This window comes from Panthera leo, chromosome B1, assembly GCF_018350215.1.
Source record: "Panthera leo isolate Ple1 chromosome B1, P.leo_Ple1_pat1.1, whole genome shotgun sequence".
Lineage (NCBI taxonomy): Eukaryota > Metazoa > Chordata > Mammalia > Carnivora > Felidae > Panthera > Panthera leo.
This window is the reverse complement of record NC_056682.1, coordinates 169,751,412-169,763,748: the sequence shown is the minus strand read 5'-3', so window position 1 is coordinate 169,763,748 and position 12,337 is coordinate 169,751,412. Positions and strand designations below refer to the sequence as shown.

General features: G+C 35.5%; 1 protein-coding gene and 1 long non-coding RNA gene across 4 annotated transcripts in view; one reads left to right on the top strand and one right to left on the bottom strand.

The window, feature by feature from the left end:
• TMEM33 (transmembrane protein 33) overlaps positions 1–12,337 on the top strand; it is a 24,552-nt gene extending 12,215 nt beyond the window's left edge. For 2 of the 3 annotated variants that reach the window (XM_042936496.1, XM_042936495.1), the window contains exons 7-8: positions 1,808–1,891; positions 6,952–12,337. In XM_042936496.1, coding sequence (XP_042792430.1) covers positions 1,808–1,891; positions 6,952–7,081 — 214 coding nt within the window. In that variant the 3' untranslated portion in view covers positions 7,082–12,337. The remainder of the gene's footprint in view (positions 1–1,807; positions 1,892–6,951) is intronic. The other variant, XM_042936497.1, reaches the window with a different exon arrangement.
• Positions 3,330–5,327, bottom strand: LOC122218286. The gene is made up of 2 exons (XR_006201973.1): positions 4,896–5,327; positions 3,330–3,468 (listed from the first exon to the last, which is right to left on the bottom strand). It is a non-coding gene; the product is annotated as an uncharacterized LOC122218286 (long non-coding RNA).

Genomic DNA, 12,337 nt, shown 5'->3' with positions numbered 1-12,337 from the left:
GGAATCACTTTGTTTTTCTTAAAAATTAAAGTAGGTTATACGGTTTTATTCAGTCACTAGTAGGGAAAGCTAGTGATGCTCTAAGTATGTCACTTGCATTTAACACAAACTATAAAATTAAAAATAATTTAAAATCATTATTCCTTAGATGACCCCTTCATGATATAAGCACAATCTAAATATTAGAAGGCTTCATTAAGTTGCTTTTTTCACAGTATTGCTTCAAACTTTGTATTTAAAAATGAATGTAAAAAGTCTGTGAGTTTACCTCATGTACACAAATATGTGTGTAAAGAAAGATAAAAGGAAGGTCCTTGTAGCTTTATTTATTTGTTAGTAGAGAGTTTGTTACATTGTAGTAATGCGTAAGATGAACTGCTTGAATCTGTAAAAAGAATGAGGTAAATTTATGTGTTATGAAGGGATGGTCTCCAAGATATAATAAGTTAAAAGTTTGTTAAGAATTGTGTAGGGTGTCCCCCTTTTTATATTTTGGGGTGTGTGTATTTAAGGGCATATGTATGTTTTTTTCTGCTTCACTTTCTTCATCTTTAAAATGGGAATGATAATGTCACTTCCATATTACAGTAAAGTGGATTCAGTGAATTGTAAACTGAGCACTGTATTAGTGTTGGCATTATACACACTTGTGCATGGAAATTTCTGGAAGGATGTTTTAGAGACTGAGCTGTAACTGAGGAAGAAGCTAACTTGGATGATGGAACATTTGTTTTTCATTGAATTTTCTGTATTTTTTATAGTATGTGTTTATTTCAATTTGAAGAGTTAAAGATTTGTCACGGGATTTATTGGGGAAAATGGACGTAACACATTTAGTTTAGTGCTTAGTTTGTAATCACGTAAATTTGTACTATGAAAGTAATATCACAATTTAGAAGAAAAGACAAAAATTAACTTTAAAAAGCCACATTTAGCATCTTTAATGTATTTCCTCAAAAAAAGTTTTAAAATACCATTGTAATAATACGTATAGTTTTATACTCTGCAGTCTTCAAAGTTGCTGTATTGTTCTCGTAATCAAGATTTTAGGTAGTTGCATCTTAACTCCATCAAGTAAAGATGATATACTTAGCTTTGCTACCTAACTACCCACATTAGGTTGTTGATACATTTAATTTGTAGTTATTTGCAGTGAATGTCTTAATTCAGATAGTTTTTCCTGGGAAAAAAATTCTTGATTTAGAATTTCATAAATAAGTATATGGCTCTTGGGTATTGTAATTGTGCTTTTTAACCAAGAAAAATAGTTAGAATAGGCTATGTAAATTTACTAGAGACCTGTGTAATTACAGGTTTTTTTGTTTTGTTTTGTTTGTATAAAATGAACCACTTTTCATTTACTATGTTATAAAGTTTCACACTTTGATGATCAATTATTAGTGGTAATTATGGAAGCATACATTTTCTGGTATAATAGCTTTTAAATTTTTTAAGAGTAATACATAAATACATGTTTGTAAAAATTTAAACAATAACAATTTATTTTTTACCAATCATTTACATTCTTGTATTTCCTTTTTTTTTTTTTTAAAGTAAGCTCTGTGCCCAACCTGGGGCTTGAACTCACACCTTCAAGATCAAGAGTTGTATCCTCTACTGACTGAGCTAGCCAGGCGCCATTCTTTTATTTCCTTTTTAAGAATAACTTTGATTTAGACATGATAGATATTATCTTGACCATTTAATGAATGAAGACACATTCCTCAATTAAATTGCCTTTAAGTTTTGAAAGTATATATATGAACTGATAATGTATATTTCTTACCCTTGTATTTGTTTATTTCAGTGGTCAAGGGAGTTTGCTCCAGCCTTTTATCTACTATAGATTTCTTACTCTTCGGTATTCCTCTCGAAGAAATCCATATTGTCGGTAAGCTGGTGATTAGTTTAAATGTTTTATTTGTTGAGAGTACTGTGAAATATAGTATGTATAACTTTTAAGAGTTATTTAGCTTTTATGTTTAGAAGCAAGTGTTATTTTGGTAAATTTAAGTTCCAGGCCTTAGTAGGGTTGGTAAGTAGACCGGATTTACCTTGACCTCCACTAAAATAGTATTCAAGTTTAAGGAATTTGAAGATGTTTAAGACATGAGTCCCAGTCTCAAGGAACTTTCCTAATTGAAGAAGCAAAAGCATGCATCAGATAATAAGGAAACGATAGTTCAGGATACAGTGTTCACAAACCATTATGATGAATTGTTACGCTTGCTTTGTCATATCAATAGTATAGTCCAAGGTAAGGAGAAATCAATGAGCCAGAAGATAAAACAGCCCATCAAAGTTTCACAAAACAGAGATTTTAATGTGTTAAAGAAGAATTAAAACCTTTGAATAGTCATAATAGGTAAACGCATTTTAGGTAGGAAGAGAGTAAGAGCACAAGTTCAGAGACAAGAAAGAACAAGCCATGTTTAAGGGGCATTGAATAGAACTGTTGGACTATAATGGAGATTCTGAATGGTGAGTGGTTGCAGCTAAGATTAAAAAGGTATAAAAAAAAAAAAAAAAGGGAGGGGTGCCCAGGTGGCTCGGTTGGGTGAGCGTCTGACTTCGGCTCAGGTCATGATTTGCAGCTCATGGGTTCGAGCCCCGCATCGGGCTCTGTGCTGACAGCTCAGAGCCTGGAGCCTGCCTCGGATTCTGTGTCTCCCTCTCTCTCTGCCCCTAACCCACTCACATTCTGTCTCTGTCTCTCTCAAAAATAAACAAACATTAAAAAAAAAAAAGGTATATTGGAGCTATGTCATAAAACTTCTTGGATTTCAGGATAACAAGTTTGGAATTTATCTTTTAGATGTATGGGAATGATGGTTTGGGCATGATCGTATTCTTCTGATAGATTTGTGCAAAATAGTTTAGAGAGGAAAAATTGAGGAAGCGGGGAAATATTTTAATGAATCACTGTAATGTTCAGGAATGGAGACTTAAATGATACAGTAAGTTATGCATGACGATCTCAGAAATTAGAGTAAATCTGAAATGAATAGCTGTCTTCAGTAGTTTGTTAGATCTGTTAGAGACTAATGTTAACATAGTTTTTATTGTGTGGGGTGCCTGGGTGGCTCAGTCAGTTAAGCCTCCAACTTTGGCTCAGGGCGTGATCTCACAGTTCGTGGGTTTGAGCCCCACGTCGGGCTCTGTGCTGACAGCTCAGAGCGTGGAGCCTGCTTCTGATTCTGTGTCTCCTTCTCTCTCTGTCCCTCCCCACTCACACTCTGGCTCTCTCTCTCTTTCCTCTCTCTCTCTCAAAGATAACATTAAAAAATAAAATCATCGTGTAGTAGAATTCATCAGAAATACAATGAGTGTATTAGCACAATCCCTATTGTATTTTCACAAGCGAAGTAAAAACTGAAATTGAATGCTGGTCTCCATCATTCTCCAGGTGTGTAACTTTAGGCAAGTTGTTTAAATTTTAATTTCTTCATTGGTAGAGAAGAACAGCTCCTGGGGGTGAAATGAAGTAATGTTTTAAAAGAGCTTAGATTCTGTTATATATATTTTTTTAATTGTTTAATTTTATTTAAATCCAAGCTAGGTAACATATAGTGTAGTAATGGTTTCAGGAAGATTGTTATGTTCTTAATACATAGTTTATTTTCCTTTTTCTGTGATTCTGATAGTCCTTTGAGGGGCTTTTATGCTCTGTTAGACAATGTCTTACAGTACTTCCTAAAACAGAGCTTACTTTAGACACAGATTCTTTTTTTTTTTTTTTTTTTAAGTTTATTTCTTTATTTTGAGAGAGAGAGAGATAGGGCATGAGTTGGGGAAGGGTGGATAGAGAGAGGGAGACAGACCATCCCAAGCAGTCTCAGTGCTCAGTGTGGAGCCCAGTGTGGAGATTGATCTTACAAGTGCGAGATCACAACTGCAAGATCACGACCTGAGCAGGTATCAGGAGTCGGATGCTTAACCGACTGAGCCACCCAGGTGCCCACAGACATAGATTCTTAATGAGTCCCTAGTCACCAGTAAACCTGCAGTTTTACTTGATTCCATGAGTGTTTGTCCTTTTTCTTTCTGGTTCATGTGTTCATTTCAGATACTATCTTCGAGTTCCCTGCCCTAATATCCACTTTTCATGAGCAGATTTTTCTCTGCTTCTTTATACCCTCTTCATCTCCCATTTTCTCCGCATAGCCTTAAATTGGATTAACACACAGATTTAGAAGTGTCCCGTGGGATAAAAAAGGAACGGATAGCAGAGGATCCAGGTAACGCAAATATGTGTTAGTAAACATTTTCAGAGATCTCCCATAAGCACGTAAAACAAATCAAAACAGTAGAAAGGTAATGGGAAATATTTGAGCTTATAAACATTGATAAACATCCTATAAAACTATATTTTCTATGCTACACTTTTTTTTGTTAGGGATTTTGAGACTATATTTGCCAGTTGTACCATATTCACTTAACGATATTCATTCTCAAGTTAGTGGTTTCAGTCCTTTGTAGATTGGCCAGCCACCAGCCACATCTGACTGTATGAATACAAATTAATTAAAACCCATAAAATGTATAACTCTGTTCCTGAGTCATATTAACCAGTTTCACGTGCTTGAAAGCCAGTGTGGCTGATGGTCACTGTATTGGACAGCACAGATGGACATTTCATCATCGCTGACACTTCTGTTGTCAGTGCTGCTCCAAAGGAGCTCTGTGACTTGGTATAGATTATGCCAGAGATAGAGCCAGGAGTGAAAGAACTTGCCTTGTGACTAGAACAAGCCATGACCTCTTTAGGCCTCATCTGTAATCTGAGAGGTTTGACTAGAGTATTTTCAAGGTGCCTTCTAGTTTTATTTGAGTCATTTATTCAGAAGACAGTGATTGTGTGTTGGTGATAACAACTTTATGTAGGATTAAAGTACCTGCTTTGTAGAGACTTGGAGCTGAGTGAATTACACGGCTGAGTAGGTCAATGTGATGATGACGGCTCTGTGAAAGCTCAGAAAACTGAGGGAGGCAGTTGAGAATTCACTGAAGAGGTGGTAATAGAAGTCAGGTCTTTTGAAGTCTGGTACGTGGGTGCCTGAGAGGGCATGTTGCTTGAATTAAGAAGTGTATAGGGGAGTCATGAAGATCTGTGCCTAGAAGGGTAAGACAGGGACTAGAGCATGAAAGGGTTTGGATTTTATTTCAAGAGAGGAGGAGCATTTGAAGTTCATATTGTGGAGAGTTTGGGAACATGATACAATCTGATTTAGAAATATTCCAGAAGATGTATTACAGGCTCCCCAAGAAGACAAAAGGACTGATTTGGAGACTGATTAGTCCAGAGCCTGAACTAATTCCATGGTAAAATAAAAAGGGGATACATTTGAAAGATATTTAGGAGGTAGGAAGTTAGGGGTTAGGGAAGAAGACCAAGATAAGGAAGCCCTCAAGTTTCTGGCCCGGGAACCTAGGAGAGTTGTGTGTAATGGGTCTGTCCCAAAGATAGACACAAGAAGGACAGGTGTTTGGATAAATGTGCGTCTTTCCAAATTTTCTTCCTGCTTTTGTGTAAGAGCATGTTACATCCTATTTTAAAACAATTTTTACTTTTTCCTAACCAGCAAAATAACCCTGAAGATACAGAAAGGTAGAACACAATTGTCTTTATGTAGAATGAGTCAGCACATAAGTGAAAATTCAAAAATGAATAGTCAAGAATTACTTGTGATGATTCAAAATCTCTTAAAAATTACGGTTCAGCCAACATACATGATTTTGTGTCTGCTAGCGTGTACAATACATGTGTGATGTGTCCAGTATGTGATAAGGGGTCCTTTGGAGGCAGCAAGCACAGTTTAAAGTCCACAGCCTCTTTGGAAATAAATGTACAACATAACTGGGATATAGGAGTCATGGCAGAGAGTGGGAGGAGACGAAGCAGAAATTTCAATTAAGACCAGGAGGGCGGGGGTACCTGAGTGGCTTAGTTGGGTAAGCGTCCAACTTCAGCTCAGGTCATGATGTCATAGTTTGCGGGTTCAAGTGCCGCATTGGGCTCTGTGCTGACAGCCCGGAACTTGGAGTCTGCTTCAGATTCTGTGTCTCCCTCTCTCTCTGCCCCTCCCCTGCTTGCACGTGCGCTCTCTCTCTCTCTCTGTCTCTCTCAAAAATAAACAAACATTAAGACTAGGAGGGCATTAGATATTAAGGAGTTGGACTTCAATCTGAAGGTAAATAAGCTGGTTTGATGAGTGGAGTGATCCAACTGGGAAATGGCCTTCATTGAACATCTTCTGTGTTGTCTCATTTAAATAATCACACCATGACTGACTTCAGCAAGTACATATTCCTATTTTATAGATGGGAAAGCTCTGAGAGGCATTACGTGTAAGGCAGTAGTTTAAGGAAAATGGTAGGTGGGATTGCCCATGGTATATAATTTTCACTTCCTTGCTCTCTTTTTTTAGAACTAGTTGAATTTACCTAAGGTAATATGAAGATGATGTGACTCTACTATTAAGAAGATATAAATCACTCCTAATCCCAGCCCTCAGAGATAACCATTTATTAGGTGCTTTTGTTAAATGAACTCCCTCAACCCCCCTCCCCCATACACACAAACAAGACACAAATGTTGATTTTCAGAATTTTATTTTGTGTATTTCCTACACATTGTAGTTAATTCTTTTACCTCAGATTTTTTTTTTTTTTTTTAATGTTTTATTTATTTTTGAGACAGACAGAGCACGAATGGGGGAGGGTCAGAGAGGGAGACACAGAATCTAAAGCAGGCTCCAGGCTCCGAGCTGTCAGCACAGAGCCTGAGGCGGGGCTGGAACTCACAGACCACCACGAGATCATGACCTGAGCCTGAGCCACCCAGGTGCCCCTACCTCAGATTCTTTAATGGCTGTGGGAAATGCCTTCATCAGCATTTGCTTTGTATTCTTTTTCCTTTGGTTTCTGAAAGAAAACTATTTTATCTTGCAGGACCTTGTTCAATGAACTGAGGATTGTTGTTGAACATGTGATAATGAAACCTGCTTGCCCACTGTTTGTGAGAAGACTTTGTCTCCAGAGTATTGCTTTTATAAGCAGACTGGCACCAACAGTTGCGTAGTCTAACATCCAGCTAAGTTATATATAATATAAATAAGCATTATTAGCAGTTGGTACTTCTGCTAGGGGTTGTTAATTCCAGGTGTAAAACTGACCTCAGTCCAATTTACATAATTTACATAAATGCATATCAATGGAAAAGTAATCATTTTTCTGGCATGTTAAATCAAGCCTTTGAAAAAAATTCCCTGAGAAAATTTTACTCTTCTGTGTTAATGATTAAGGAAGTTTCTATCGTGTGATAAATGTATCAAAAATTTTTTTAAATGCTGCTGTGCCTTTATCACGAAGTACATTTATTTCTCTTGTAAAAGTAGCTTTAAAATTTCTTTCAACCTAATGGGTACCCTGAATTTATATCTGGCATGATTTCATCATGGTAATATTAACATACATGAATTCATTATATTTTGAGACAGTATTCTTTTGCCATTCAGTAATTTTGGTTGATGATTTTAAAAGAAGCATTTACCACTGTATTTAATTTCAAATTGTTACTAATTGATTTTGTGCTGCTTTGTTAGGGTTTATTTTGGATGTACCATTATGAGAGAAATTCTGCATGCATCTTATGCTCTGACCTTCCAGAATTTTATTTCCATAATTACTTAATGTGGCTTTGAATATTTTTTAGAAAGGCTGAACTGTTAAGCTTATTAGCCAACTGGGTAAATATCTGGGGTCACAACTGTTTTACATTGGAAAGCAGTAGTTCCACAGCTTTCCTTGCAGAGATCCGTAAAGTCACCTTTCTCAAATAGGAAACACTTTTACAAATGTGGACATGTAGAATATTAGCATCGATATAGTTTCTAGAATTACCTAGATGAGACTCTTGACTGCCAGTTCTCTCGGTTTCTTAGGCTTGAATTTAACAGGCAGTGGCAGCAGTTCAGATGTGTTTTGAAAGGAATGTAACTGGAGATTGAACATATGCCTGTGCCTGGTGTCTGTTCTGAAATAATAATGAAGATTATCCTGTAGACTACATACTTACCCATGAAATCTGATTTAAAAGGTTAGATGGAGAGGTTTATAGGTAAGATAATTGGTTGGGGATGGGGCTGGAGAGGACTTGGGGGGGGGGGGGAATAGTGTGTATTTTAATTTCATAACGCATAGGTAAAATTGGGAGTATAATATGTTAAATCCTGTTTGTTGAGCTGCCGTCAACTTCTTTATAAAATTCATTCTGATCTTTATTACTGTTGCATGATTGGGAATGTTTAAAACACTGCAAAAATTTTAGTACACAGTAATGTAATGGTTTTTGTAACCAGTTTTCTTCTGTCTGCACGTAATTGGATTTCTCAGATAAATTCATTAGTAACTTGTCAGTAACAGTTTTCAGTTTTTCAGCTTTCCTATCTCTGGAAATGTGAGATCTACTTGATAGCTCAACTGTAGCCAACTTTTTTGTATTTTTGTAATATTTATCTACTAAGTTAGAAAAGCAGCCTCATGAAATACAGTTGATTGAGTGGATGGGTGGGTGGGTGTGTGGCTAGCCTCATTATCATTATATATATATAATCTGATGGTTTTAAGAACTAATTTTCTAGAGCAATAAAGTGGCTATAATGTTAAGTAAACAGTATATTATGATTTCTAATGATGTCTTTAAAAATTAAGTCTTGAATTATATCAAGAAATTTTGGCAGCTGAAGGTATATTTATTTTTAAGTTACTAGTTTTTTGTCTACAATTTTTTTTTAATCTGGAGATAATTTTAGATTTATAGAAGAGTTAAAAAAATAGTACAGAGAGTTCTTGTCTACCTTTCACTCAGCTTCCCCTTATCCTAAATCTTACAACATTTATCAGAACTAAGAAATTAGCCTTGGAGCAATACCATTAAAGTATAGAACTCATCAGATTTCACTATTTTTTCCATTTATTAATTTTCTTTTAATGAGCTGTTTTTACTCTGTCTTTTACTTTTAATGACCAATAAGTATGCCTTTGAGTTTTTGCTCTTCAGTTTGGAAATTACTGTTGGTGAAAAAGATTTCTCTAAAGGAAATGATTTCATGTTGGTCTTAACAAAAAGAATTTTAACAGTAAAACTTATAATTTAGAATATTCTGTGCTTTAAAAGGTGAGCCTTTTAATCACATAACAGGATTCTATTTCTGATATGCTCCTATTGGACTGTTCTTTAAAGGAAGGCTTGATTTTTAAATAAAAAACTCATGAAAAAGTAAATTTTACAATTTGAGCATTACTAGATGTTTAGTTTGCATGAGCTTGTAGCTAGGAATTCTGCAATATGAATATGTAGAACCAACTGATTTGGCATCTGAAATTACAGCATAATATGTACACCTATCAAATTAAAATTAAGGAAATAAAGTAGCAGTATATGGAATGAATGAAGTAGGAGAAACTGTAGCATAGGTGAACCTATTTTTACTTCCAGGTTTGAAAAAGTTGCATTAACATCCAGAATACCTAATTCTTTAGGAAGTGGTGTGGTGCTGTTGTCCTTCTAGCACTTTTTGAATTGAACCCTCTTGGACAGGTGGAAGCCTAACACAAAACCTTCTTTTGTTAGAACAAGAATTCTGTGTTCCTTTTGTATATTTAATTCCTCATGAATTTAAACTCTGTTTCGTAATCAGTCCAAAGAGAAATTTCTTAAATCATAGTTTGTATTTAAATTTTCTTGCAATACAATTCACCAAAGTAGATGCTCCTGGAAGGAAGGAAGTAATTAAATTTAGATATTTAGAAACTTCCCTTACAGGGAAAATCAAGGCATGCTGATACTATACCAGAAGTTAGGAAAGACTTAGGAGGTCTATTTTATACTCTGAATTGTAAAGCTATCTGAATACTCTTTCTAAAAATCACGATGAAAAATTCTGAGTAGGCTTGTATGTTTAGTATATGAATATTAATCATTTTGGAAAGGAAAATGAGTGTATATGTGGTTAAGATAAGTGGGACCGGGAGACTTAGTTTTTTTTTTAAGTTTGAGATCAGAGTGAATGAAATTAGTTTTGAGGGATTGTGGTTAAAGACTCCTATTTAATCCTGAGGAATTTATTTTGATTAATATAGTGATTCTGAAACACTTCTCCCACTCATGCCCACCCAAATCCCCCTAGGATCTGCTAGCCTCAAAGCCACCCAAATTTAGACTAATTTTGATTCTTAATTCTGTAATGAAAACCTCAAAGGAGAAAGTAACCACCGACAGTTATGTATATATATGATCAGTAGGTGGCACTCTTTCTTCAAGTAGCCCCGCCCCCACAGTTGTTTCACAGCCCCTGGTGGCCTGTAAAACTAAGTGGCCTGTAAAACTAAGGACCCGAATTCCATGGCCCTTTTTAATACGTAATTACTCAGAACTCAACAAATATTTTCCAAATATGAGTACATTTAAAAAATAATTGAGATGTTGAAAAGCTGGAAGTAGTACCCTGTTAATGTTTGCTTTCTGGCTAAATGATAATATAGGCCACAATTGGGAGTGGCCTTATTCAGGTCATGGGCTCTGTTTTGTTTTTTTCTTTACAAAGAGTGCCTAAATCAACCTAAATACACCAGTTATAAAATTGTTCTTTTTGTTCGTTCACCTTCATTGTCAGGTGTGTAGAAGAATGGTACTTAAAATTTTTCCGTGGTCATTTTGTAGGTATACAAGGTATATCCAGTTCAGCTTCTTAAAATTTAGAGTTTTCACAGTAATATAAAAGCATATTGAGAATTTGGGTTATCGTATCAACAGTGGTACCTAGATTTGTAAATTGAGTTGCAGAGACAACTGGTTTCTCTGTAAACCTTATTGGAATTTCTCTAGGATTAGGAGAAATCTGCACAGGCTAAATGACAGTGTAGTTCAGTAGATAGTATACCAAAGGCATGTGTTTATAAATCCAGGAGGTCCTTTCCAGGGTTTGTTTTAATGAGCAGTCCTCTTCTAATATTCAGAGAGGAAAGTTGTTATTGGATCTGGTATTAAGGATAAGAAAGGAGCTGCTAAAAGTTTGGAAGGATTCTTGGTAGTAATTATTCTAGGACATGTGTATCTTCTAAGGTGGTATTCAGGTGGATTCTTAGAAGGAACCCCGTTTTTCCTGTGTGAGGGATCAGCTCTGGAGTGCTCTTTCTCTGGTGCAGTGCAAATAGGACAACTGACTGCATTGAGTTTGAGCTGATGTGACAGGAGATAAAGTACAGTATTTTTAAAATCTGAAGGAGATTGTTTCTTAGAAAAGTGATAAGAAGAAAATTGAAAGATACTTCTGCTGGAATCTAAAAATTAACTCCTGTTAGAGGAGAAGAAAAGGCTCAAGAGTTGGTTCACATTTTCCTTTATAGACTTCTTAAAGCCAACTTTTTGATAGGCTCAGTCCTTTTAAACTAACTCTTTGTTTTTCTTGGTTCATGACAGTTGGATTCCAAATTTTCTTTTGTACCTTTAAAATAGAACAATTGCTTTTGACAGGAATTTTTGCTTACATATAAGTTTGTAAGTTGAGACCAAATGGGCAAAGTGTTGGGCAGGTAACATTTGTAATGTGTTTATATTGGAACAAATGTAAAAGGGTCACAAAGATTAGAAAGAGTCATAAAGAACTGCTTGATTTATAAATGCAGTAGTTCTGGTGCTTCATATAATGGGATATATTGAACTAAAACATTTGTATATATAGTATGTCAGCATTTCTTAGTTACTTCTCTTGAATCCATTTTTAATATCTGATACTGTACAGGTTGGGGAGTTCTACTCTTCAGGCCAATACTATCCAGACTGTGTAAATTTATAAAATAAATTGAAAAATTCATCATTCTCCTATATTCAAGACCAGCGCACATAAATGCTAATGTAGGGCTCAGAGGGGAAATATATTTCTCCTGAATATTTGAGAAAATGTGAAGTCCTTTCAAGAAAATCTAATAAACATAATAATCATAGCCTGCTGACACTAAGGAAAAAGGACCTCATTCGCTCTTTCTTTTATGCAGCGATTTACTGGTCCCTACTGATTTCCAAATTGGATCACTGTAGTAAATTATCTATGCTGGTACCTGTGAAAGTAAGCCCTGGGATCCATATTTGTTTTGTGTTCTGCTTAAATCAGCAAGAATGATAAATTTGATGGTGTGAAATTGGAAGTGTCAAGGGCTTTCTTTGGTGATTGAGCAAAACGATGTCTCCACTTTAATTTATTGTGACCCTTTTTCACTCTATGTGCTTTGTATATCTAATATTTATTTCAATACAAATTAAATTCTTGTTCCTTCA